Source organism: Salmo salar, chromosome ssa29 (assembly GCF_905237065.1).
Source record: "Salmo salar chromosome ssa29, Ssal_v3.1, whole genome shotgun sequence".
Lineage (NCBI taxonomy): Eukaryota > Metazoa > Chordata > Actinopteri > Salmoniformes > Salmonidae > Salmo > Salmo salar.
Window position 1 is genome coordinate 12,872,705 of NC_059470.1, and position 26,401 is coordinate 12,899,105.

At 46.5% G+C, this 26,401-nt stretch overlaps 1 protein-coding gene across 4 annotated transcripts in view; it reads right to left on the reverse strand.

Moving 5' to 3' along the window:
• Positions 1-3,278: 3,278 nt before the first annotated feature.
• The window catches only part of LOC106590167 (CYFIP-related Rac1 interactor B), a 38,383-nt gene continuing 15,260 nt past the window's right edge, over positions 3,279-26,401 (reverse strand). For 3 of the 4 annotated variants that reach the window (XM_014180837.2, XM_014180838.2, XM_014180839.2), the window contains exons 3-12: positions 14,679-14,761; positions 14,257-14,378; positions 13,607-13,712; positions 9,086-9,225; positions 6,788-6,865; positions 5,503-5,619; positions 5,296-5,375; positions 4,995-5,121; positions 4,777-4,847; positions 3,279-4,086 (exon numbers count right to left, since the gene is read on the reverse strand). In XM_014180837.2, coding sequence (XP_014036312.1) covers positions 4,023-4,086; positions 4,777-4,847; positions 4,995-5,121; positions 5,296-5,375; positions 5,503-5,619; positions 6,788-6,865; positions 9,086-9,225; positions 13,607-13,712; positions 14,257-14,378; positions 14,679-14,751 — 978 coding nt within the window. In that variant the 5' untranslated portion in view covers positions 14,752-14,761 and the 3' untranslated portion in view covers positions 3,279-4,022. The remainder of the gene's footprint in view (positions 4,087-4,776; positions 4,848-4,994; positions 5,122-5,295; positions 5,376-5,502; positions 5,620-6,787; positions 6,866-9,085; positions 9,226-13,606; positions 13,713-14,256; positions 14,379-14,678; positions 14,762-26,401) is intronic. The other variant, XM_045710799.1, reaches the window with a different exon arrangement.

A 26,401-nucleotide genomic window follows, 5' to 3' on the forward strand; every position in this document is an offset into this window, starting at 1 on the left:
GCGTGACAGTCCAAGGAGCAGCGCTGCAGTCTCGGGACTACCGCGCGCCCACGCACACGCAGCATAGAGGGAACATCGCTTACAAACACTTGTGGAATTAATTGTATACTATCTCTCACACCCTGTTGAAATAACTGACGGAGGCCCCTCGAAACCACATCCCATGTGAAACAGTCTTGACGTTGTTTAGCATAGCGAGGGAGGAGAGGACTGGGCAGCGTTAGTTGACCCTGACGTCCTGCCTGAAAAGCGTGACTCTGTTAATAAACCCTGTAATTTGGGTATTAAGGAGGCTGGTGAGGGCCCAAATCAACTCTTCATTGATTAGTCCCACCAGAAACACAGTCTTGTAACTTCTCATTACTCGATTTGACAACCTTGACAGGACACACTTACAGCTAATTCGCAAACGCTCATTCGTGTCAGAGGTTGTGTCCCAAATGGCACCCTATTCCCTAGATAGTGCATTACTTTTGGTGGTCACACTGCACTGAAAGGTCACACGCTACTACATCTTGTGAAAGTGGGTAGCAGACAGTTGCAGCTTGTGGTTTACCAGGGTTTTGTGTCACCATTATGGCCCTCATCTGATCTGAGAATACACTGTACTAAACACAGTATTCTAGCAAGAGATGGTGGACCGTTAAGCACGCCAGAGGAACTGATGACTATAGAGACCTTCACCCTCAAGGTCAGCATTTCCAACAGGTTTCCCATTAGTAATAACAACAGTACTATACATTTACTATAATAATAACCTGCCCTGATTCAATACCAAAGTGATAGAAAGTGATCAAACCCATTGAAGCACTTTCAGAGAAGGATAAGCCACCACCATCAATGGCATGATATACACTCTGTGTGTACCATAAAACATTCTCCATCATCTAGTTCCCAGGTCAAACTGTCATCCGTCTATCTTGAGGCGTCATGCACGATCAGAAAATCAGACAGAAATGTGGCGTTTCAAACCCTAGACTGACCTCGGTCTGCCCTTTCACTGGCTGTTAGGGAAGCCATATCAGTCACCTTGAAATATAGTCCACCACAATAACTGTATCCCAATCCTTTCTCAGAGAGCTGTGACAATGCAAACCGCATGGTGACAGGCTCCCAAACCCCCCAATGAGTGATGGGGGGGTCATGTGAAAGAAATCTATAAAGGCTGTGGGGTGTGACTGCCATTCTAATTCAGTATACCTCTAGAGTCCTCATCCAAAGGAAGGCTATGATGACTTGTCTGTCTCCCTGTGTGTCTGCCACGGTAAGTATGTTCCGTTCTGTTCCCTCAGCTTGGCAGGAGGCCCTGATGGTCATTATCTTCAATATTATTGTCTGTTCCATGAAAACACCAGGGAATAACATTGTACAGTACGGGCTAACAATAATCTAAATTACAGGAAATTAGCATTTTGTAATGTAACATCCTGTCAATTCAATAATCGTGGAATCCTCGAAAGAAGCGCGGCTTATTGGTCGTGGCTGATGCGCAACAAACCAAAAAACAACCGTACTAGGCCATTAGATCTCGATCTGACCAGTTTCCCACTGAGAAAGGGTGCTTTCATGCAGATATCGCTGTGTTCCTCCTTTAGCTCCGTGGGAGCCTCGTGATAACTGATGAGAGAGGAGAGGAGAGCGGAGAGGTACTGCATTGTGGGTCACAGTGGGAGAGGGGCCGGAGAAGACGAAAGTTGCTGCGACACGCTGGGAGGTTGTCAGGGTGACGGAGTGCTATTCTAAGGCAGATTGTTCCACGCCCGACGAGCGTGTCATACACTTAGCATCTGAACTGTGGTGCTTTGATACAGCTGCAGGGCCGGGCAAAGGCTACGCATTCCATTTTCACTACACATCCTAGACCTTTTCTCTCCTTTCAATTTTGTCCTTCCTTCAAGGACTTCCAAAGCATGTAAGACCCCACCCAACGCCAGCCTGCTCTAACTCCCTCCCCCCCCCCGCCAGCGCAGTGATGCTGCAGAGTTAAGGGACACACCCATCAACATGCTCTTCTCCTCTCTCGCTCTCTCTGACCCTGAATGTTTCTCGAACATACTGCAGATAATACCGCAGTACACACCCAAGGACTAGCCCCCTCTCTCACGCACGCTTACTCGCTCTCTCTCTCTCTCTCTCTCTGGCAATGTCATAGAAAAGCCAGTTTGGAAGAATTTCAGTGTTTCTTCTGTTCGGGTCTTCACATAGTTTAGCAATGAGAGGACGAGAGGGAAAACGTTAAATGTAGAAAGAGGATCTTGAAAGAAGTGAGCAACGTCCCTGGAATGCACTGTACAGGGAGAGGGAGAGACACTGATCGTTCTCCAGATATTTTTAGAATGACCCATTTGGACAAGGAGATTATATAAGGGGAACGATAATGAGTCAAACAGGGTGACTCATTATCTTTCCTATGAATGAATGAATGAATGGCCAGACATGGAATTTGTTTGACATCCTGCTCATTTTTTCAAGGAGAGAAGTGTTCCATTACGACCACACAGCATTGGATATGTCAATGTTGACCAATGTGTCATTAAAGGGAAGTCCAATTTTAACATTTAAGCCTCAAGTCGCTACTTCGCTGATGTTTTAAAAATCAAATATAAAAAATTGTTCCTTGATCTTGGAGCCAGACTCATTCAAACCAGAATTAGCGATGTTTGTGCAGTAACTTTGTTAAGACGCCCCCACACCGTTTCAAAGTAGGAGTGCTGATCTAGGATCAGGTCCCCCATATTCATGTATTCTTATTCATTGCGATCGAAAAGGCAAAACTGATCCTAAATCAGAATTATTTCTCTTAAAACCCTGGTCTAAATCATTTAGAGAATGGCACTGCAGCCACTGAGGAATGGAGTTGCCCACCCGTGCCTTAGACCAGGGTTTCCCAAACTCGGTCCTGGGGGGGGGGGGGGCAAAAAATGTTACATGCACCCGGGGGTGGGTTGTAGGACCAAGTTTGGGAAACCCTGCCTTAGATGACCCCTTCTGGCGCTGCCTCCCATGTGTAGCGTGTAGATAATACTTAACTGGTGGAGGCAGATATAGCGTGACTCACTTATCTGCTGTCTTAGCTGTTCATTGCAGTTCCATTAAAATGGAAACTCCATACTGACTCACTAATGAATGTTATTCTTTTCTTTTTAGCAAGTCAAACCTCCTGTAATGGATTTAATTGCCAATCTAAACTAGAAATTGGTTGTTGAAATGTTCTCACTACCTAAGTTTGACGACATGGTGTTTTCTAGAAGAGTTGCAGAGGCAAGTAGAGAGAGTAATTTGTAGAAAACAAGTTCTCTGTTTATTTTTTCCAGCGGCAACATACTGTTAACAACAGTACAGACTCCCAATTTTTAAATTGATTTGCACACATCACAGTTTGAAATTTAAAAATAAAAAATACAACTATGAAAAATGACAAACAACAAATCAAAACCTATAAAATAAAAAAAAAGATAAAACATTATCAGTACTATCTTTTCAATAATGTCAATTCTGACGAGTACCATTCAGAGAACAAAACATTAAAACATACAATTAAGCAGACAAATTAAACTTGAACCATACGTTTTTTTTTTTTAAATAGTTGGAAAAGACGTAATTTCGTCATGCAGAAAGATGTAATATTAAATAATAAATCAAACAAAAATAATATATTTCTCTATATATCTCTTTTTTAAATTTTCAAGTCAAAGCACTCCCATCCCTTACACAGGGAAACAAAAACTATTAAAAAAAATAAAAAATAAAACTGAACCCACAATGCTTCCATAGCTGCCATCTTGTTGTATGGCCTTTATGGAAAACATTTAAATCTCAGCAACATCTTTTTGGCACAGAAAAGACGTACATAATGGCAGTAGCATTTTGCGTTATAAAAAGGGGCGGAGATGCAGCTCTTACTCCATTTAAAAGAAAACAAGAAAAAAAACATTCTGTGCACCGACGTCGTTGGTGAGAGAGAGAGAGTCGATGTCTCCTGAACCGGGTGTGAGGCGAGTGGTTGTACCAGAGTTTCAGTCCTACTGCAGCATGCTCTTGATGGTCTTGTTGGTCGATTCATCATTCAAATGCTTGGTTGTGTACCTGCAAGGGACAGATGAATCGACAGAGCAGACAAGACGGATGAAGAGACAGAGGGATCAGTTCCAGGATCTGTGAACGTAACACGACTGCTCTACCGGAAAGGGTGTCAAGAGTGTGAGAAAGCCTTGTCGACAGTTGTTAGCTCTGATATTTGATTTCCTAGTCTGGCGTTCTCCCCTCATAGACGGAGGTGCAATCCCATACAAACAGAGAGAGAGAGCGAGAGAGAGAAAAGAGGGCTGGAGGCAGGAGGCCTTGGAGTGACCTCACACGACTGGAGGAGGGCGACTGAGTGTGCCCGAAGGCCCTGATGGTGTGATATGCAGATGTGAGCGCGGTTGCCACGGAAATGACCATGTCAGCTGCAAACAGATGCAGGTGTCAGCCACTTAGATTTGAGAAAAGAGTAGGGGGCCAGGGCTCAAAGAAACGTAATCCTCTCTGACCTTCTATAAATCTAAAACTGTGGGATTCGACATTTAAATCAAAACACTAAACACATATCGATTTGAATCCCTACTAAATAATAATGACGGAAAAGTGGCCAAATATGGCTGCATTTTATTTCACAGTAAGCATGCGACTGACTGTCTGTTGAAGTGTGAGAGGGAAAAGGTTGCAATGATATTCAGTCAAACATCTTCTGTTAACGAAAAGAGTCGTTGATGCTACAGAAACGCTGGGCCTTACCTGAGAGCGTTTAAAAGGCCTTCTACGCTGTTGGGCGGTTGATCTCGGAGGACCTTGATGCACCCTTTCATCTAGGAAGCAGAAAACGCCATGTAAGATGAATCAGTGTTTGTGTGTGTGTGTGTGTGTGTGTGTGTGTGTGTGTGTGTGCGCATGCCCGCGTGTCCAATCCTCTGGGACTGGGAGCATGCAGGAACATAGCTCCTCCCTGCACTCACATCGATTTTGGAGGACTTGGAGAAGGCTCCGACAGGATGCACGTAGTCGTACAGGATGATGACGCCCACCATGACGCGCAGGCAGAATGAGACAGTCTCCTCACTGGTGAAGCGGCTTCGGTACTCCCTGGAAACACAGACACATAACTGCCCACATAACTATATTCCTTATGATCTAAAAGGCTAAACTGATCCCAGATCAGCACTCCTACTCTGAGACGCTTTAAGAATATGGGCCCAGATCATCTGCAGTTTATGACACTGACATGATCTTGATTTAGTGAGGACGGGGATCACTTACGGCGTTTCCAACATGACTTTGCACACGCTCGCCATTGTGCTTAGGCAGTCGGTCGTGTTCTCGATGGGTAAGTTCTTATTCTGAGCAAACAGAAAGAGAAAGGGGATGTTTTTTTTATTCTGTAAACGGCATTGTTGCATTGGTCACTTCGATTAAAAAGTGTCAAATGTCAAGGTTGCCAGGTAAGGAAGCTGTGAAACATCTCACCTCTGAGACAAACTTTGTCGTGCTGTCGCTTAATGTCTTCAACATAGGCGTGGCGTCGGCGTAGAACAGAGATATCCGGTTGGCCATCTCGTTGTTGACTTCATTCTCCCCCTCTGCCTGAACAAACAAAAAGCCACCGTTTAGCGTGGATATTATTGAGCCAGAAGTTGCTGGTTGAGAAAAATGTTCAGAAATGGCAAGGAGATGCTTTTCCTGCCTTAAAGACTGCCTTTATTTTCTAATGTGGAATGAATAATCCCCCAGAACGTCAAGACGTGTCACATAAAAAAATGATCACGTTTGAATAAGAACAAATGTATTTTCCGCCAGAACAGATACGTCTCGTGTCTTTGTATAAAATGTCTCAGTGATTCCAGTAGTCAGTGCTTGAATGCTGAGTGCAAAGTAATGCTCCTTTGTACTGCTGAGCTGGAGGGAATTTTCAGTGGCTAGCTAGAGATGGGGGCTGCGTCCCAAATAGCATCATATTCCCTACATAGTGCACTACTTTGGACCAAAGCCCTATGGGTAGTGCCCGTATCAAGGGAAAATGGTGCCATCGGAGACGGGCTCTAGCAGTGACAGGTCTTAACAGTCGGACCGTCCGGGGGCCATTTGCGTAATGGCATTTGTCGTACAGGAAATAAAGCTTCTGCAGGCCAGACACAGACGTGTGTCTCGAGAACAAGAGTGAATTCTGGTCATTTTATACACTAAAAGAGCTATTGAAAAATTCAGACTTTTCTCTGGTGTCACTGAAAAAGGTATACCGTCAGTCTTTTTGAAGCATGGCTGGGTGGAGAAAGGAGTCTGGATTGTCCTTTGGACACCTGTCATGCTAAATCGCAAGAAAATTCTCATCTGAACAATACTGCATTCCAAATCGATTAAAATATCAGGAAACATAATACTGAGCCCTGAGGTGCTCCAATAAATGTCATTTTTCCCATAAAATTACTGGTGGGGGGGGGGGGTTAGAGTTAACACACTTAACTTGTACTGCCTTTAAATGTATTTATGACAAACTAAGTGCGAGATCTAATGATGAAATAGTTCTCATACAGCCCTTAATGCCCCTATATAGCCTGTAATGTTAATGGGCCCCTGTAGAGCAGGACGAACACTTGGCCCCCTGCTGAGCTTGATGAAGAGGAAGGGAAGAGGAGTAGGGCACAGGGTGTGTCTGGGGGGGGGGTCCCTTAACACCAGCGTATCCCAGAGGGTCTATGGTGTAGACCACCAAACGGGAGCCCTTCAGCCCCATAGATTATAGACGTCAGCTCACCGGTGTATTGTTGATCCGCATGCGGCTCAACGTTCTCCTGTAATAGCTGAAGTCATTCTGGATGGCAGGGTTAGTCATCTGCAACACAAGGATTAACGTGAACATTACAAACAGGGCTTGGCGCATGTGCGTGTGTGCGCGCCCTCCTGCCCGTGTGTCCGAAGGTAGAACACATGGCCTGCGGCAGCAGACATTCAGCTCTCTGGATCAAATGCACCATCGTCATGACAGGATGTTTTAGCAAACGAGGCAGATGCACAGCTGGGGGCGGAGATGGAACGAAAAGGACATTGATAGGATTAAAATCTTCCATTTATTTACTGAAGCGGATTTCATACCGCTGGATATTTCCTCACCAGTCCTTTAAACTAGAACGCATTTATTTTTCACTTGTCCATAAATGAAGTCCTTGTTAGCTCCCTTTAGCAGTGGCTCAGTGCGTCTGGCATCGTGACAGAAGCATCAACAACATTGAGGACGAGAGGCTGGAGATGCTCTCATAGTACACGGTATACAGACAGTACAGGTTAGAGCAGGGGTGGGCAAACTACGGCTCATATTTCAGCCAGCGAGCCCATTCAATTCAGCCCGTGGGAGGTTTGAGTAAAAAAAACATGTACAAATAAAATAAAAATGGGGATGGGGGCTTATTTTTATGAGTAAAAAAAAAAGTAAAAGTTTTTAAAAAAGTAAACAGTAGCTGGAATATACAGTAGATAAAACTGGATATATAGCCATGTTCTTACTACTCGTTAGTTATTCACTGTGTATTTATTCCTTGTGTCACCATTTCTATTTTAATGTAATATTTTTTCTCTCATCTCTGCTTTGTTGGAAAAGGATCCGTAAGGAAGCATTTCACTGTTAGTCTACACCTGTTGTTTACGAAGCGGGACTAATAAAACTTGATCGGATTTGATTCCATTTTTTTATTTGAGAAAGTAAAGTATGTTAAAATAATGGACCTATGTATTTTTGGGGGGAAAAGTGCCCTTTTTCTGGCCCGCAAATACATTTTGACAAACAAAAATCGGTCCCCAAAAACCTGTTCATCCCTCCGTTGAATTTCGAAATCCTGAAAGTTTACCGCCTTCTGCCTTCCTTCCACAAAGAGGATCACTAGACCTTGCCTTGAGCATAGCTGACCTTCAATAAGCCACTGGTCAATCAGTGGGACCCGTCCGGCCCGTCAACCTCCTTCTCCTCCAATGCAGGAAGACGCCTCCCTAATTACCCCTAGCAGCACATTATTAGCCCTGCAGTGTCTTAACGCCTGGCCGGCACGAGCAGTATAGTAACTCCACCATAATGGACTGGTACCAAGTCTATGTCCACTTAGCTACAGCTAGACGGTCAGCGCTAGTGGCTAGTGCCAGGGCCAGACAGCCCCATTTCACCAATGAGTGGCTTTCCAAAAAAAAAAAGGCCGGGTGGGTGAGTGTTCGAACTAGGTCAATGCCTGTGGTCGGGGTAAAGGGAGTGAAAGATTGATGAATGGTGCCTGGCATGGCACCTTGCACCCCCCTACCTTCACGCTTTTAGACCCTATGCAGGGTATGGGGAGACTGGGCAGGCTAATTGGGGCGTCTCGGCGGACTGCCTGGGGGTGTCAGGGTGCTGGTTTGAGTAGTGTGTGTGGAAACAGGGTGCCTAAAGAGGCCTTTGCGAGTTTTATTGTAGTATCGTCTGCGACTCAGACAAACAAGCAATCTGTGTTTTTTTCTCCCTGGGATCAACAATAAACCATGTTTCTATGTGTTGAAGACTGGTGCCCAAATAAGGGGTGCTTCCCAAATGGAACCCCATTCCCTACATACAGTAGAGCACTACTTTTGACCAGAGCCCTATGAACCCTAGTCAAAAGTAGTGCACTGCATAGGGTGCCATTTGGGATGCAACCAAAGAGCCCCAGCCAACTACACTATCCCATTAGTCATCCCTATCCACAACATCATTGTTCATTCCTTCATTAATTCATTCATTCCAGCAGTGTAGAAGACTATAGTATTACAGCACTCCCAGGAAACGATCCTAACGTACCAATTAAATACTTATTATATGTTCAGGGGCTGAGGCTTAATCATGTACAGCGCTAACACCTAATTAACAGGGTATTAACACCTTGTTATGCTAATGACAGCGCTAGCTAGCTTGCTACCAAAAGGAATAGGTGAACATGTACAACCAACAACAGCTATAGCTTAGGTCAACAACAAGCGATGAATGAAATGAGAACGCTGGGGACTCTGGGTAAAATTTTGTAAAAAAAATGGAGGCCAGGGATGTGACGGGACGTACTTTGAGCTCGTCGAAGCGCAGCGTGAAGTGCAGGATCTCGGCGAACTGCTTGGCCAGCGCCTGGTCCCGCTCCAGGTGCTGAGTGGGGTCGTCGTAAGTCTCGCTGGTCAGGGGTCCCAGCAGGCTGTGCAGCGCCGCCTCTGTAGCGCGCGGACGAGGAGAGGGTGTTAGAGACTGTTGCGTGTAGAATTAGTTTAAATATCTGCCTGATAAACATAACAATCATGAAGAACATCATGAAATCAAAGTGTATGCCAACTAGAATTTCCTGCCTTTGTTAAGACAGCGACAAGGAGAGGGTGTCAGATGAGGAGAGAGGGAGGAAATATACAATTGTGGATCGAAAGATATGTTTATTAGGCATATATTTAACTTAACAAATCGGCATGTACATTATGACACAAATGTGTGCCAAATACAATTGCCCTGATGGGGGGGCTAGCTGTACAAAACAGGGACATGCGATTGAGCGGTGATTGGCATAGGGCCCTGGGCACAATGTGGGGGTTGAGGAGGGGAGAGGTGTCTAGGGAAGAGCTGTCTCTAGGGGTGAGGGTGGGAAGCTCTCCTAATCCGATAGAGATGAGACATGAGCCTAATTATCTCATTGTAACAAGGGGGGGGGGCTCTTCATCCAGGCTTACCGCCATTGTTCAGACAGTAGGTAAAACACAAAGACATCACATGGCTTTATTTGGGTAAACCACACAGTTCTGTAGTAACATACAAGCTGTACAATGAAGCAAGCGGCATTGGCTATCTGGATTGACCCTGTTGACACTAACCTTTTTTGACTCATCACATACGCTGCTGCCAGTGTTTATTATTCATCCCGTTACCTCGTCACTTTATTCCTAACCATATGACCTCGTACCCCTGCACACAGACTCCATACTAGTAGCCAAGTTATCATTGCTCGTTGTGTATCTATTATATCCCTCTATTTCCTTTCTCTCTGTATTGATGGGAAGGGCCCATAACTAAGCATTTCACTGTGTCCGCACCTGTTGTTTAGGAAGCATGGGACAAATACAAGATTATTTAAATCTCCACCAGTATCCAGGCAAACTGTGCACTTCCCGACGACCTAACGCAATCGATACACAAATGATTTGCCTGCATTTCCATGTCTCAAGATAGCCAACAGAAGCACTAAGATGTTCGCCATAAATAAACAATGACAAAACCGTCCATGAGGGAAAATGTGGTTGCAGTCAGAGACTGAAGAAGGACTCAGTCTAGACTCACTAAGATGACTAGATTTACAATAATGACATAACCCTGAAAAACCAAACCACACACACACACTAATCTGGTTGCACAATAACGCTAACTTCCGCATAGACGCACACAATCATTACGCTGAGCATCTATTTACTCTCAACTCGATTGTCACCACTTTCAGTACAGCACAAGGTATATACAGACACGCACACCGCCATAACCCAGGACGAAAACAAATGGAGACCTTTGGCCACGATGCTCACTTAACAGAGACAGTGATCCGCAGAGGGAGGTTTTTCAGAGGCGGAATGCAAGCTGGCAGTGCAGTCAGAGCAGTCCAGTAAATTAAGCACCTTGGCTATTCTGTGATGATCCCCATCTGCTTCCGCCAGTGTATTGCTTCTGCTGCAGCAGCGAGGAGGGGGCTGATTTAAAAATGGCCTTGGTGATGCCGCCGCCCCCCCCCCCTCCTCCCTCCAGTCAAAACAGAAGTTGAGATGGGTTTAGGCCTAGTATCTGAATCGAGGCACTATCACTGCTGGAGGGGGAGGAGGGGAAGGACGTCTGATCCCATTAGGTCACGGAAGAGCAGGCGAGCGGAATGCGGGCACATAGACTAGGCGGGCGCTGCTGCGGAGCTCGGTTCACTTTGGGAGAGGAAATGGGTGGGAGGATCAGAGGGCGGCGGGAATTTACTCCAACCCTGCGGTCAACGGGCTCCTGTCCTGAAGACGCCCATTGGTGGAAGCATCACATTTAAAATGAGGAATAAACGTGATGCGCTACTAAAAATGATTAGGCAGGAATGACGAGTGACAGCGATGGTATTGTGGAAGGTTGTTTCAAAGGTAATGTCATGTTGGGGAAATACGCCCCCAGAAAATGGAGTAATAACACAGAGACGTCTGATAAAGTAATCTCTCAGCCAGCGGTCATCCTCTCTGTCTGTGAGTCAGTCTGTCTGTCTGTGAGTCAGTCTGTCAGTCTGTGAGTCAGTCTGTCAGTCTGTCTGTCTGTGAGTCAGTCTGTCAGTCTGTCTGTCTGTGAGTCAGTCTGTCTGTCTGTCTGTGAGTCAGTCTGTCTGTCTGTGAGTCAGTCTGTCTGTCTGTCTGTGAGTCAGTCTGTCTGTCTGTGAGTCAGTCTGTCTGTCTGTCTGTCTGTGAGTCAGTCTGTGTGTCTGTCTGTGAGTCAGTCTGTCTGTCTGTGAGTCAGTCTGTCAGTCTGTCTGTCTGTGAGTCAGTCTGTGTGTCTGTCTGTGAGTCAGTCTGTCTGTCTGTCTGTGAGTCAGTCTGTCTGTCTGTGAGTCAGTCTGTCTGTCTGTGAGTCAGTCTGTCTGTCTGTCTGTCTGTGAGTCAGTCTGTCTGTCTGTCTGTGAGTCAGTCTGTCTGTCTGTCTGTGAGTCAGTCTGTCTGTCTGTCTGTGAGTCAGTCTGTCTGTCTGTCTGTGAGTCAGTCTGTCTGTCTGTCTGTGAGTCAGTCTGTCTGTCTGTCTGTGAGTCAGTCTGTCTGTCTGTCTGTGAGTCAGTCTGTCTGTCTGTCTGTGAGTCAGTCTGTCTGTCTGTCTGTGAGTCAGTCTGTCTGTCTGTCTGTGAGTCAGTCTGTCTGTCTGTCTGTGAGTCAGTCTGTCTGTCTGTCTGTGAGTCAGTCTGTCTGTCTGTCTGTGAGTCAGTCTGTCTGTCTGTGAGTCAGTCTGTCTGTCTGTGAGTCAGTCTGTCTGTCTGTGAGTCAGTCTGTCTGTCTGTGAGTCAGTCGGCGGAGAAGGTGGCCCCCCCAGAGTCAGAGCGGTGGAGCGGGGAGATGACCTACTTCATTACATAACACACACCAGAATTTTTCACGGTTTTCTATTTTTGCTGCATTCTGAAAATGCAGGTATACTTGACCTTTCCAAACCACACTCTCGCTCTCTGCCTGCCTGCGGGGAGGGTGTGTGTGTGGCGGGATCTCTCATTGAAGATTTTCCGAAGTGTTCACAGTGCCCGCTCAGCTCGCGAACTGAATTCTGATGAAGAAACGCTACTGCACAGGCAGTGATCACCTAGAGAAACTAATGACAATTTAAAAATAAAAAATGGGGGCACCGGTGTCGACATTTTTACTTTCTAGGGCACGACCATTTTTACCGTAGAGAGCAACAGAGGGAGGGAGCTGAGGTGGTAAGATAGGCTAAGTGGTCTCATTTCATGTAGGGAACGTTTCTGTGGCTAATTTCAGACTAGTTTGTTTGCTAAAGTTTGAACCAGAGTTAGATTATTTGTTCATTTTGGTTACAATGGAGAACATGAAATGAATCAAATAAATCTTATTCAGAATGAATTAAAATCAGATGCATGTCGCAAACGCGCCATTTTTTCAGTGCACCGACAGTATGGCGTTCGTATTTCATCAACACTGTCAAGTACAAGCGCCCTCTTGAACTGACGTGTATTTTCCTGCATTCTAGAACACTGAGTAGAGCCATGTATTTAAATGTCGGTTTGTCTAATTAGAACGCAGGTGAAATCTATTAAAAACAGATTTTTTTGTTGTTGGAGGGTCTGCATTTTGATAACGCAGACCTTGAAAGCTAACGTCACCCGCGCACACCTCCTCCAACCAGCACCCTGATACCCCCAGAGACTGCAGTCTCAGCCGGCACGCCACTAGATTAAGGGGTTAAGGTCGGCAAAAGGAAGGGGGCGAGCTGCTCCTCTCTCCCTCGGGGTCACAGGCAGGCAGCACTAGGCTAGCATCCCCCCCCCCTCTCTTCGCTCTCTCTCTCTCCATGATAATGAGGAGTCCTCACCTCTGGGAGGAGGGGAGTATCAGGTCTGGTCGGAGTGCAACGCAAGCAAGCATCATGTTAATGAATGCAAAGCTATGGGGGTTTGCGCTGCATATTTGTTTGTGTGGGCTGGGAGTGTGTGCGTGAGCGATGCGTGTTCATTTCCTGCAGCTCAGCAGTCGATATCGCCGATGTGATCTAGCATGCAGAGGGGCTAAGGTCACGAGAGGGGTGTGTCTCTTACATGTAACCTCTAGAGAAGCTGGAGGTAGTCAACCTCTGGCACAGGCGTTTATCTGACCTTTTGCATTGTGTACCAAAGCTCTGAAGGACGCACATCACTAGGCTCAGTCAGGTGTGGGTGTTGTATTGTAGGGCTACATATTTAACCTGAAGCACAGGACAGGGGCCGTACCACTCGTCTCAGGGTCGGTGCGCTGGACCAAGGATCAGGTCCCCAGCTGTCCATGTCATCTCTATTCATTGTTGTCTTAAAAAGGCTAAAGTGATCCTGAAATTAGGCCTCAGACATACCTAATCTCTGGGAGAACTGGTAAAACTTCTTGAGTTTCCCCACCAGGTGGACCACGGCCGCCCACGCCGCCTCCTGTAACGCCTCGTCGCTGGGGTTCTGGATCGCCTGGCAGATAGAAAAGACGGGTGTTTTATCAAGTCTGAAGAGATGAATCACCTTCTGCAGCCTGATCAAGCCACTGGTCTATAATTAAGCAATAAGGCCCGAAGGGGGTGTGGTATATGGCCATTATACCATGGATTAGGGCTGTTCTTATGCACGCCGCAACGCGGAGTACCTGGATACAGCCCTTATCGGCCATATACCACAAACCCTGAGGTGCCTTATTGCGATTATAAACTGGCTACCAATGTAATTAGAGCAGTAAAAATACATATACCCGTGGTATATGATATACCAGGGCTTTCAGTCAATTAGCATTCAGGGCTCAAACCACCCAGTTTATAATGAATGTTTAAGAGTTATTTTGGGTCTTGTATCTTTGATCTCCTGACGAGGGCCCGTATTCATATAAAGTAGTTGTGCTGATCTAGGTTCTGTTTTAGAACATAATGAATAAGATGACAAGGAGGGGGGGCTGATCCAAGATCAGCACTCTGCTAATCCGAGATATTTTGAGGAAACGGGCCCTTCTCCCAAAGTCCTGTACCTCTCTAATCTCCTGACCCGCTCCCTTGTACGCTTGCAGTTCGTCCAGTACTCCCCGAGCGTCCTTCAGCACCAGGTCCACCTGCTCCCACACCTCTCGTTCTGCGTCCGTGGGCTGAGCATCTAGTGGACACAGGAAGACAGTCAAGTGGGTTTTTCTACGTCTGGCAGGGAGTCTACAAAAAGAGGTGAAGAGGCGCTAGTCTGCAGATCTCCATTCTGATTGTTATTCCAATCCAGACACCCCCCCCCCCAATGGCCACACCATAACTAACAGAATAGCTGGTGATGCAAATGGGAAATAGATGAGGTTCTGTAGCCTCTGGGCAGAACAGAGACAGACGAGGGGGTAAGAAGGGCCACAGCTACAACAGGTACGATTGGAAGCTCAAGTGTGAAGAGCGAGATGGTAATGAAACTCACTTTCAAAATCGAGGAAAAAATTGGGCTCTTGTTCCAGATCTGTGCAAGTCAGAACTTTTAGCAGGTTCCCCATGTTACGATGCCTGCGGAGACAAATAGGGAAAACACAACAATAAGATTCAACTTCATCGTGTTGGTAGCTAAGTGTGGTGGTATTGAGTGGGGGGGCACACAACCCTGGTGCCCCCCTCCTGTTCCTCCTCTCTGCTCCAGTGGCCCCTGAACCCCAGACCCCCAGATGGGCCCTCCGAGATCCTGTGTGGTTTTCCTGTCTCGAGCCTTGGCCCACCAGATGTCCCCAAAAAGCCCAACCCCCCCCTCCTAATATAGTATCCGAAATAGGGGAATCGCTCTGCCTCGGAGAAGAAGTCCAACCGAGTGTGACGTCTCCGCTTCCCTCAATTCCCTCCTGATAAGCATTTACATCTAGCGATTGCTAACAGCCGTTATATGCAAACTAGTCTGTTAAATTAGCTTCTATGTTCCTTAGGGAGGGAGGGCCACACACCCTGTGCATGCACAAATTCAGATGTTAACCTAACAGGGTTCAGAGTTTAAATCCCGACCGTCTCTACAATAGGAAAATGACCTGGATGTCTTATCATGATCTGATTCCCACTACAAAAAATGAGACATTTAGGACTTCGCACTGTTTGTGAATCCTACATGAACCCCCACGGTGTACATTTTCCTAGCCCGAGTCTGTTTCAGCGCTCTTGCCAGCTCCATGTTACCATTATTATGCCAAAAACATGGCAATTTGGTATAACAATTCCACACAGGGCTGGCAAGAAAACGGAAACAGACAGGCACTCAGGCGAACACATTCCAATCACCAAAAAAAAAAGCACTGCTTCAAAAACACTGAATTGTAATCTCTAGTTGTTTCCAACCAGTCAGATTTCCCAGAAGCGAGGCAGTCGATTCCTGGAAAAGGAGGGCAGAGGGGCGTGTGGGGAGGGGAGATAATCTCACCTCGGAAGGAGTAGTGTGAGAACTAAGCCCACTATCCTTCCCCAGCCTCTCCCTGCTGTCAATATGAAGGCCACAGATTCACCCAGTACCTGGAAAACACAGTGAAACCAACCCCAAACCGAGCCAAGGGAAACCACTGCCGTATAGTTCTTATCTAGTTGGAACCCCTGCTGTCGGCACTGTTGGTAAGAGGCTCCCGTGTTGTGTGTGTGTGTGTGTGTGTGTGTGTGTGCGCACACAGACAGGCAGGCAGAGACACACACACACTCTTAATACCGACAGGGCTGAACACAGTTTGAGCTTATTCCAAAGCATGTCATCAAAGTTCATTCCTAGCCAATGACTCATACTGAGGACAGTGAATAGGAGTATGGTACAGGACTACACATTGTATGAGCTACTGTACAACACTTTCCAATCCTGAGGTACAATTTAGACTGTCGGTCGCAGCACTGAGTCATTCCCTAGAAAGCCATGTTGAGGAAGGGTTTCTGTACGGCACTTTGAGATATCAGCTGATGTAAGAAGGGCTATATAAATACATTTGATTTGATGATTCCGCCGTAGGCTGAGACAGCCAGCCAAACGCCAGGCAGCCAGCGGGATGTGGGTCATAACGTCTCCCTGTCTGGAGCTGTGTGTTATGTAATCAGGAGTGACATCCTGTCAAGACAACACCTTGCTGGGGTGCATCTCTCTACAAGTAGAAAGCACAGAGACCTGGTCGGTTTGTACCGTGCTGAGAGACAAAGGTCAAGACTCCTAGGAAATTGCATTGGATCTGGGGTAGAGGGAAGGTTCATTGTGTCTTGGACATTCAAGTGCTGCTCCTGGCTAGGTAGTGACAGAGTGAGGTAGACCGGTGACAGCCAGGTGACACCTTTGTGACAGGCTGAAAATGGCTGAGAGACTTAACCTTGGTGACAGGGTCAATAGTCGGATTACCGGTGGCAGGTTAAAACAAATGCTGAGTTAGACTCCGCTGCAAGTCGAAAGTCATTGCAAACAAGGGATTGTGAATGAGTGGGTGCAGAAAGCAAGCTAAGTGACAAAGTGATGCCTAGAGGCAAGTTAAAGCTACAGGCTAGTAACAATAAACAAAATATTCCCTTCTTGTGGTTGAATTAGTAATGATAAATAAATACAATTATCCTTTTAAAGCCATTTTCCAGACGTTGGTTTAAATACACTGCTCAAAAAAATAAAGGGAACACTTAAACAACACAATGTAACTCCAAGTCAATCACACTTCTGTGAAATCAAACTGTCCACTTAGGAAGCAACACTGATTGACAATAAATTTCACATGCTGTTGTGCAAATGGAATAGACAACAGGTGGAAATTATAGGCAATTAGTAAGACACCCCCAATAAAGGAGTGGTTCTGCAGGTGGGGACAACAGACCACTTCTCAGTTCCTATGCTTCCTGGCTGATGTTTTGGTCACTTTTGAATGCTGGCGGTGCTTTCACTCTAGTGGTAGCATGAGACGGAGTCTACAACCCACACAAGTGGCTCAGGTAGTGCAGCTCATCCAGGATGGCACATCAATGCGAGCTGTGGCAAGAAGGTTTTCTGTGTCTGTCAGCGTAGTGTCCAGAGCATGGAGGCGCTACCAGGAGACAGGCCAGTACATCAGGAGACGTGGAGGAGGCCGTAGGAGGGCAACAACCCAGCAGCAGGACCGCTACCTCCGCCTTTGTGCAAGGAGGAGCAGGCCTGCAAAATGACCTCCAGCAGGCCACAAATGTGCATGTGTCTGCTCAAACGGTCAGAAACAGACTCCATGAGGGTGGTATGAGGGTCCGACGTCCACAGGTGGGGGTTGTGCTTACAGCCCAACACCGTGCAGGACGTTTGGCATTTGCCAGAGAACACCAAGATTGGCAAATTCGCCACTGGCGCACTGTGCTCTTCACAGATGAAAGCAGGTTCACACTGAGCACATGACAGACGTGACAGAGTCTGGAGACGCCGTGGAGAACGTTCTGCTGCCTGCAGCATCCTCCAGCATGACCGGTTTGGCGGTGGGTCAGTCATGGTGTGGGGTGGCATTTCTTTGGGGGGCCGCACAGCCCTCCATGTGCTCGCCAGAGGTAGCCTGACTGCCATTAGGTACCGAGATGAGATCCTCAGACCCCTTGTGAGACCATATGCTGGTGCGGTTGGCCCTGGGTTCCTCCTAATGCAAGACAATGCTAGACCTCATGTGGCTGGAGTGTGTCAGCAGTTCCTGCAAGAGGAAGGCATTGATGCTATGGACTGGCCTGCCCGTTCCCCAGACCTGAATCCAATTGAGCACATCTGGGACATCATGTCTCGCTCCATCCACCAACGCCACGTTGCACCACAGACTGTCCAGGAGTTGGCGGATGCTTTAGTCCAGGTCTGGGAGGAGATCCCTCAGGAGACCATCCGCCACCTCATCAGGAGCATGCCCAGGCATTGTAGGGAGGTCATACAGGCACGTGGAGGCCACACACACTACTGAGCCCCATTTTGACTTGTTTTAAGGACATTACATCAAAGTTGGATCAGCCTGTAGTGTGGTTTTCCACTTTAATTTTGAGTGTGACTCCAAATCCAGACCTCCATGGGTTGATAAATTGGATTTCCATTGATTATTTTTGTGTGATTTTGTTGTCAGCACATTCAACTATGTAAAGAAAAAAGTATTTAATAAGATTATTTCTTTCATTCAGATCTAGGATGTGTTGTTTAAGTGTTCCCTTTATTTTTTTGAGCAGTATACTTTGAAGGAGCCATCCAGGACCCATTGACTTTGCCCGTGTCTACACTAGTACTCCATGCCACTGTCATAAATCATCTCTCCCTCTCCCTGCACACTGACCCTGTTTCCATGTGACCCACCGCACCACCTGCCTCCTGCCATGCCCGGCCCCGTCCTAACACTCTCCACTAACAAGACCTGAGTGGTGTTGCTACACACTGGCCCCTCATTGGAAACTCACTGGCTGCCATCCTACTACCTGGTTCCTGTGGTAGCCACATAGCGGACAGACCGATAAGAGGAAGAGAAGGGTAGGAATCACCCGGCTGGTTATCCTCAGATGGAGGGGAGGGGTGCAGTCACCTCACCCTGCTTTTGAATGAATAGGCTTACTCTAGCCTACATGCAGTGTGAGTGAGCTTGCCCTGGCTACCTACGCCTTTCCCTTAGTCCTCTACTGCCCCCTTTCAGAGAGGCAGAGTGACTGAGCTGAGCAGGAGGAGGCGTGGTCGTGGTGCCACCATCAGGCTCAGCGAGCTAAACACGGGCACGGCCAACGCTGCCCGGGCCAACGCTGCCAGCACCAAAGGCCCACAGCTCCCTCGCTCAGTCTGCAATGAGGTCATTTTAAGGACTGGGGATTTGCGGTGGCTTCGGCTTGGCATTTCAAAGTGCAAGAGAGGATCCTCCAGTTTAAGGAAAAAGTTGGAGTTGAAATGAGGGCAGTTTTTCAGGTTTTTTTCCCTTCTTCCCACGACAGCAGAAATTATTTTGGTGAACGTTGAATTACAGACCCCAGGTTCGCATTCAAACCAAATGAAAAGCTAAACCTATTAATGGTAACCAAAAAGCACGCACGCACACACACACACACACACACACACACACACACACACACACATCTCAAACACTTACTGGTACAGTAGAAATGATAAATGTGCCAGTGATAAATGGTAAATGGTTAGTGGCAATGATCAATTGCTTTAAATAATGGGTGCGTGAAGAGGAGTAGATCATTGGAAGTGTTTAGAGTAGAGGAATGCAAGAGAAGAGACAGGAGGGGGGTGGTTCTGTGCCCCTCCCTTGGTAGTGGAGGTTCTGATGAGTTAGCGGGAGCCCCGACCCCGTGGACAGAGGACAGGGTGGGGTTGTTTTTGTTTTGGACCCCCCCACTGGGCGATCGCGTGCTCGCAGAGAGGAAGGGGAGGGGGGGCTCGTCTAGGGCCAGGGGGCACTGCTTCACAACCGCCAGCTCAACGACACTCTCCTATTGGCTGAGCCGCTCTGCCCAACCATGCGCTGTATCCATGGAATCCCAAAAAGCTGGTACCGTTGAAAACAAGTGGGTAGCCAATCAGACAGGAGCTCTGGGAGAAGAGATGGTACAGTAGTAAGACCTGAACATGAACGCACATGAATATATTAATACAGATGAGGTAATGCCACAAAAACAGAGGATTAGGAAGGGGAGCGAAGGGATCTGGTGAACAGGCAGTGAAGGAATTTTTTCCAGCACCCAGCATTATCCTGCTCAAGGAACTAACTGAAAAATTTCACTAAGCAAATTGTGACTTGTAATTTTCCAAATTGCTGTCATGTTGTGAAATAAAAAATAAAAAAAAGTGTCAATTTACAAATCATTCACAAAATACTTATACTGACAATATTCCTACACGCAAAACATTCTAAATTGTTTGGATTATTTCAAGGTAAAAATGTGAGTGGACTGTGATAAAGACATAGTGGAGGAATAACAAAAACATGAGTGATGAGACCTCCGCTGCATCAGTACTGAAGAAGATCCCAATATTTAGTGCCACGCCCATTGAACGTGGTGACCCCAGGATGATCCTCCCAGAGTCAACCACCCCAACCGTGAAAACCCAGCAAAACAATCCTGGACTGGAGGCTCCGGGTCTGCAGAGGTGTCCTAGAAAAACAGCTCAGGGCTGCAGGGTAATGGGGGATAGTGCTGACATTCCACTACTACTATGCTGCTCTCTCCCTCTCTGCAGCAGCATGCGGATCCACGTGCCGACCCAGTCTTACTACGGCAATGATGCCCAGCCAGCGGGGAAAAACAACGCCCTCCCTCCTCCTCCTCCTCCTCCCCTCCCTCCCTCCCTCCCTCCCTCCAGACAGACTCAGACAGCCCGCCGCATCACGTGGCCAGTGCCGTGGAGAGGCTGAGCGCTCGCCTGGGGCTTCAAGGGGGGGATGGGGAGAGGGTTTGTGTGTGTTTGTGTGCGTAAAAATGTATATAGGTGCATATTTGATAGAAATGATTTAAACGTGTATTTGGATAAGGATGTATAACGGTGTGTCTATAATATGTGGCTCTAAGATGTGCGTGTGGGTGTGTATTTTGGGGAGAAACCGAGGAAGCGTCAGACAGAGTGCTGCAGTGGCGGGAGCAGAGAGGCAGCTTTAAACTTGACCTAGATTCTCCGGGTGACACGCCACATCGCATTAGCCCAGTCAGCCAGGCCCAGACCCGCCGGAGCTCGCTGACGCTGGCCCGATCGGACAGGCAGAAAAAGAAAAAAAAAGGGGGGAAGAACTTCCCAAATGGGGCTGGCACGCATTTCCCCCTGCGCCCCACAACTGTACCCCCTTACCCTCCCCAGTGAGTCAACCCCACCCAGCTGACTCTGTTGGGAGGGAGCTTACTGGGGCACATGGTGAGGGGAGGGAGGGGGGCCGTGGGCAGGGGACATGCAGTTTGTTTGTTTATGGTTTGAACTTGATTAACCCCGTGGCCACGCCCCTCCGTGTGCTATATTGTAGTAAACACCATTAAATAAAAAAAGGCACCAAAACAGATTCAACTTGCAAAATAAAAACACACCTTCAAACCAGTCAAATACAGAGACCAAACCATAACAACCACAATAAATATCATGACTGACAGGTAATGCCACTCAGTCTGCGGTATCATCATGCATTATTAGGCTCACCATAACAATGCTACTGCATCTCTAGCATCTTGCTGATTGAGTCATGTTTTTCTCCTGCTTTGCATCACAATGAAGCCTACTACTTTTACAATTCAACACAGATTCAGGCCAAACTACAATTAATGCACATTTGGAGATAAAAATAAACCTTTGAAATCTAAAGAGACCAACCAAAGCAGCAGAAATCACACACACACACAGAGAGAGACAGAGACAGAGACAGAGACAGAGACAGAGAGAGAGAGAGAGAGAGAGAGAGAGAGAGAGAGAGATGAAACCAGGAGCTTCAGCTAAGCCCTCATCTTTGGACTGCACCTGATCAAAGCCAGAAACCATGGAAACAACTACAGTAGGCTAGGCTACACACACACACACACACACACAGACACACACACACACACAAACGCGCAAGGCTTTTGAAACAAACACGTTTTCATCAGTTTCATCAATACATTTTTCCTTATCAAGCACACTGTCTGTTAGGCTACTGTCTCGAAGGATTATCTAAAAACTGTAGACTACTTTATACTCAATTGTTTATTACATGATATCAAGTTATCAAATGTTTATGTAATAAACAGGTAAAACAACTACTAAAGGTCACCCCGGCACTTTTTTGGTAAACAGTTACAGGCCTATTCCTTAAGACGCGACGGCTATACCATTCATTCAAAAGTCGACAGAGCAACCTCTGGATCACTGCAGTGCGGTGGATAAGGGCTGACCTGGTGACCTCCATGCAGGCGACTACAAATGGGGTGTAATGGGGCAGAGAGAAACACTTCCCCACAGCCCCAAACCCTCCACCCTGAAGACTCCTCCAACTCCCGCCTGTGGGGTGGTAGTTAGTGAGGGGTGGGGGTGAAGTGGGGCACAGGCTGCATGTCGTGGGTCACACCTCCCCCCTCCAGGCAGCTCTCCAACTCCAGCCCCAGTCACTGCAAACAGCCCCAAACCATCATTACACAAACGACCTTTTGACTGTGTCGGAGTTATGGACGCCACACAGAACCCTTCGAATCACACTCTATAGGCGGCAGAATGTAGGACCATCAGCATCTCGGAGAGAAAGTGTATGACATTTTAAATGAGAAGCAGAGTAAGTAACGCGGATCGGTACGCGTTTTTGGTATTTTCTGAAGAACCCTCACAGGATTAAGGGTGGGGCACAGTGGAGCATGCTGGGGTTTGGGGAGATGGTGATTCTCGGTACAGACGTGCCTGTATCTTTCAGAATGCATTGAGCGCCCTCTGGAGGTGATGGACAGCAGTACATAGAAGATGATGCGGAGGGAGAGCGACCACTCCCAAACTCTGAACCACGATGGTAGGGACACACATGCCAACTTCAGCTACACATCCTTCAGGCAACCACCGCAAAACTAAAGACGAGGGACACCGATTGAGCTATTCATTTAACAACCGTCTTTATTTCTCCAGATGTTTGGTCTACGGTTTAATTTCCCCGATTAACCAGATCTCCAATCCAAACATTCCAAAATCAGAATTGCACACGCATCCACCCTGACATTGATGTGGAGTCACTTTTTTACTAAAACCACATTGGATTCATTAGCATAACCTGTTGGATTAATAATATATGCCATTATGCAGACACTTTTATCCAAAGCGACTCACAGTAGTGCATGCATAAAAAATATATATATATATATATATGGGTGGCCCCGGCGGGAATTGAACCCACAAGCCTGGCATTGCAAGTGCCATGCTCCACCAACCGAGTTGGGTCTGAAAATGCGTGGAGAGGTCAGGGTTCTAAATGTGGTCATGCAACCTGGGCTACTTGCTGCAGCCCATCCTCTAACATAGGGATACCGCCTCAGCTCACAAACACTGCAGTAACTCCTCAGATTAGCAAGCATCTTGTCTTGCACTGCATCAAGGGCAAAGAGGGGCTAGTGTCAAACAATTGGCTTAGAGCGCCACCCGGTGTCTATTTTGAAATCTACAGGGTAACATGTATACACTACATGACCAAACGTATGTGGACACCTGCTCATCGAACATCTCACTTCAAAATCATGGGCATTAATTTGGAGTTGGTCCCCCCTTTGCTGCTATAACAGCCTCTATTCTTCTGGGAAGGCTTTCCCCTAGATGTTGGAACATTGCTGCAGAGACTTGCTTCCATTCAGCCACAACAGCAATAGTGAAGTCGGGCACTGACGTTGGGCGATTAGGCCTGGCTCGCAGTCGGCGTTCCAATTCATCCCAAAGGTGTTCGATGGGGTTGAGGGCAGGGCTCTGTGCAAGCCAGTCATGTTCCTCCACACGGACCTTAACAAACCATTTCTGTATGGACAGGAAAGGGCCTTCCCCAAACTGTTGCCACAAAGTTAGAAGCACAGAATCGTCTAGAATGTAATTGTATGCTGTAGAGTTAAGACTTCCCTTCACTGGAACTAAGGGGCCTAGCTTGAACCATGAAAAACAGCCCAACCATTATTCCTCCACCACCAAACTTTACAGTTGGCACTATGCATTGGGGCAGGTAGTGTTCTCCTGGCATCCACCAACTCTAGATTCGTCTGTCGGACTGCTAGATGGTGAAGCGTGATTCGTCACTCCAGAGAATGCGTTTCCACTGCTCCAGAGTTCAATGGCAGCGAGCTTTACACGACTCCAGCCGACACTTGGCATTCCGCATGGGGATTTTAGGCTTGTGTGCAGCTGCTCGGCCATGGAAAGCCATTTCGTGAAGCTCCCGACTAACAGTTTTAAACACCAGTCAGCAACAGGTGTGGCTGAAATAGCCGAATCCACTCATTTGAGGGGGTGTCCACATAATGTGCATTTGCAATTGCCATAATTAGAGACAGTAATACTATAATTCCTATGTCCTCCATATGGCCTGCCCTATAGGACAGGCAGACGTCTGCAAGATAAACAGAAGAGAGACAGCGAGAGAGAGCGTGCAGAGAAAGGCCGAGCCCAGAGAGAGAGAGAGAGCAAAGAGCGAGAGCGAACAACTGGTGTGATGCTCAGGGGAGCGGATGTTGCCGAGGTGAAGAGCATGTCAACCCTACAGGAAGATAAATAATCAAGCAGTCAACTGATACTTTAGCTGACACAACAAGTCACTCTGCATATCACCCACCACAGACCGATATCATCTCCCATTTCCTGATCATGGGGATGTGGGGCCTGTGTGTGTTACAGTCTCCCAGATGTTTGCCGAAAAGAAAGTCATTGATATTTCTGACATGGTAAAGTGCCTTCAGGAAATTCTCTCAAGTGAAATACATCGCCTAAATCGTCTTCATCCACACGATCCATGAGTGTCTCTCTGTACTGTATGAATAGTTGCCATTTCGTGAAACACTGCAGTTCCAAAGGCAAAGGAGTCCTGATTGAACATTTTCCAAATGAAAAGAATTATAACAATGAAGATGTCTTGATTGCATATGGGTCGTTGCACCAAGTAGGTGGGCTCCCGAGTGGCGCAGTGGTCTAAGGCACTGCATCTCAGAGCTTGAGGCTGGTTCGAATCCAGGCTGTATCACAACCGGCCGTGATTGGGAGTCCCGTAGGGCGGCGCACAATTGGCCCAGCGTCGTCCGGGTTTGGCCGTCATTGTCAATAAGATTTTTTTCTTAACTGACTTGCCTAGTTAAATAAAAAATAAAAAAAAATTGCCTTTTGAGTAGTGTAAAAAAAAAAATGATTTCACCAAATTTTTACATTCTGTTATAAAGACCACATATTCAACTTAAAAAAAAATATATTTTCCCCATCTCAAGAGGTTAAATAAAAATACTACAGTAAGTTCCAATTAAAAAAGTAACAGGGTTGGCTGTAACATGGTTGATGACATTTTTAAATCAGCCATAAATCCCCTTGTGACAGGGGGAATGGAAGCTTGTTGTGTGAAAGAGTAGAACCAGCTCACCTGCTTTTACACTATGATTTGACTATTAGATGTTCCATGTTTCTTTTGAAAAAAAAATGTTCAGAAAGGAATAGTTTCACTATAGGGTTAACCTTAAAATGAGGGACAGGTTGTTGTTTGTTTCCTTCAAATGAATCCCTAAATCACATGAAGTAAATAATCACCTTCAGAAATGACTGTCAAAGCAACAACATAACTAGGGCTTTACAATGATGGTGAAAACTTTGACAAATGTTGGGGTTAAGTGACTTGTCAAAGAATTTTGGCACTTTAGGGAGTCTTTATTCATATAAAAAAAAAAATCATGATTTATTGAATTTCCCAAAAGAGCACTTTATTTAATGTAACAGGCTTTTAAAATGCAATATTTGTGCACAATTTCTACTTAAAATATCAAAAGGGACCCTTTCGTGGAACGACCCATAAGTCTTTACACCCCAGAGTGAATACCTGGTGGAAGCACCTTTGGCAGCCAAAACAGCTGTGAGTCATTTTAAATACAATTCTACTAACTTTGCACAACTCTTAGGGCAACATGTATCCATTGTTTTTGTCAGAAATTGCTCAACCTCAGTAAATTTTGGGGATTATCAAGCAAAGTTATGTCAGGACTGTGACTGGACCACTCACGAACACAACACTTCTTGGAAATACTTTCTGGTATGTCTTTGGCATTAAAAATAATTTTGTAATTGTCAGGCTGAAAAATAAAACTATGCCAGGGTTAGGTTTTCAGAAGATTGAGGCAGGTTTTACTAACTTTTGACCTTGGCTTTTCTCCATTTATATTTATTTTTATTCTGACAAACTCCCCAGTCCCTTCCAGTGAAAACCATACCCATTGCACAATTCTGCCACCACAATACTTGAAAATAGAGGGTTTCACTCCGTGTTGTATTGGATTTGACCCAAGCATGTAGTTTTTAATTTAGGCCAAAACATTAATTGGGGCAGCAGATAGCCTAGTGGTTAGAGCATTGGGTTGCAAGATCGAATCCCCGAACTGACAAGGTAGAAATCTGTCGTTCTGCCCCTGAACAAGGCAGTTAACCCACTGTTCCTAGGCAGTCATTGAAAATAAGAATGTGTTCTTAACTGACTTGCCTAGTTAAATAAAGGTAAAATAAAACATTTGCTTGTCTTGCAGTAT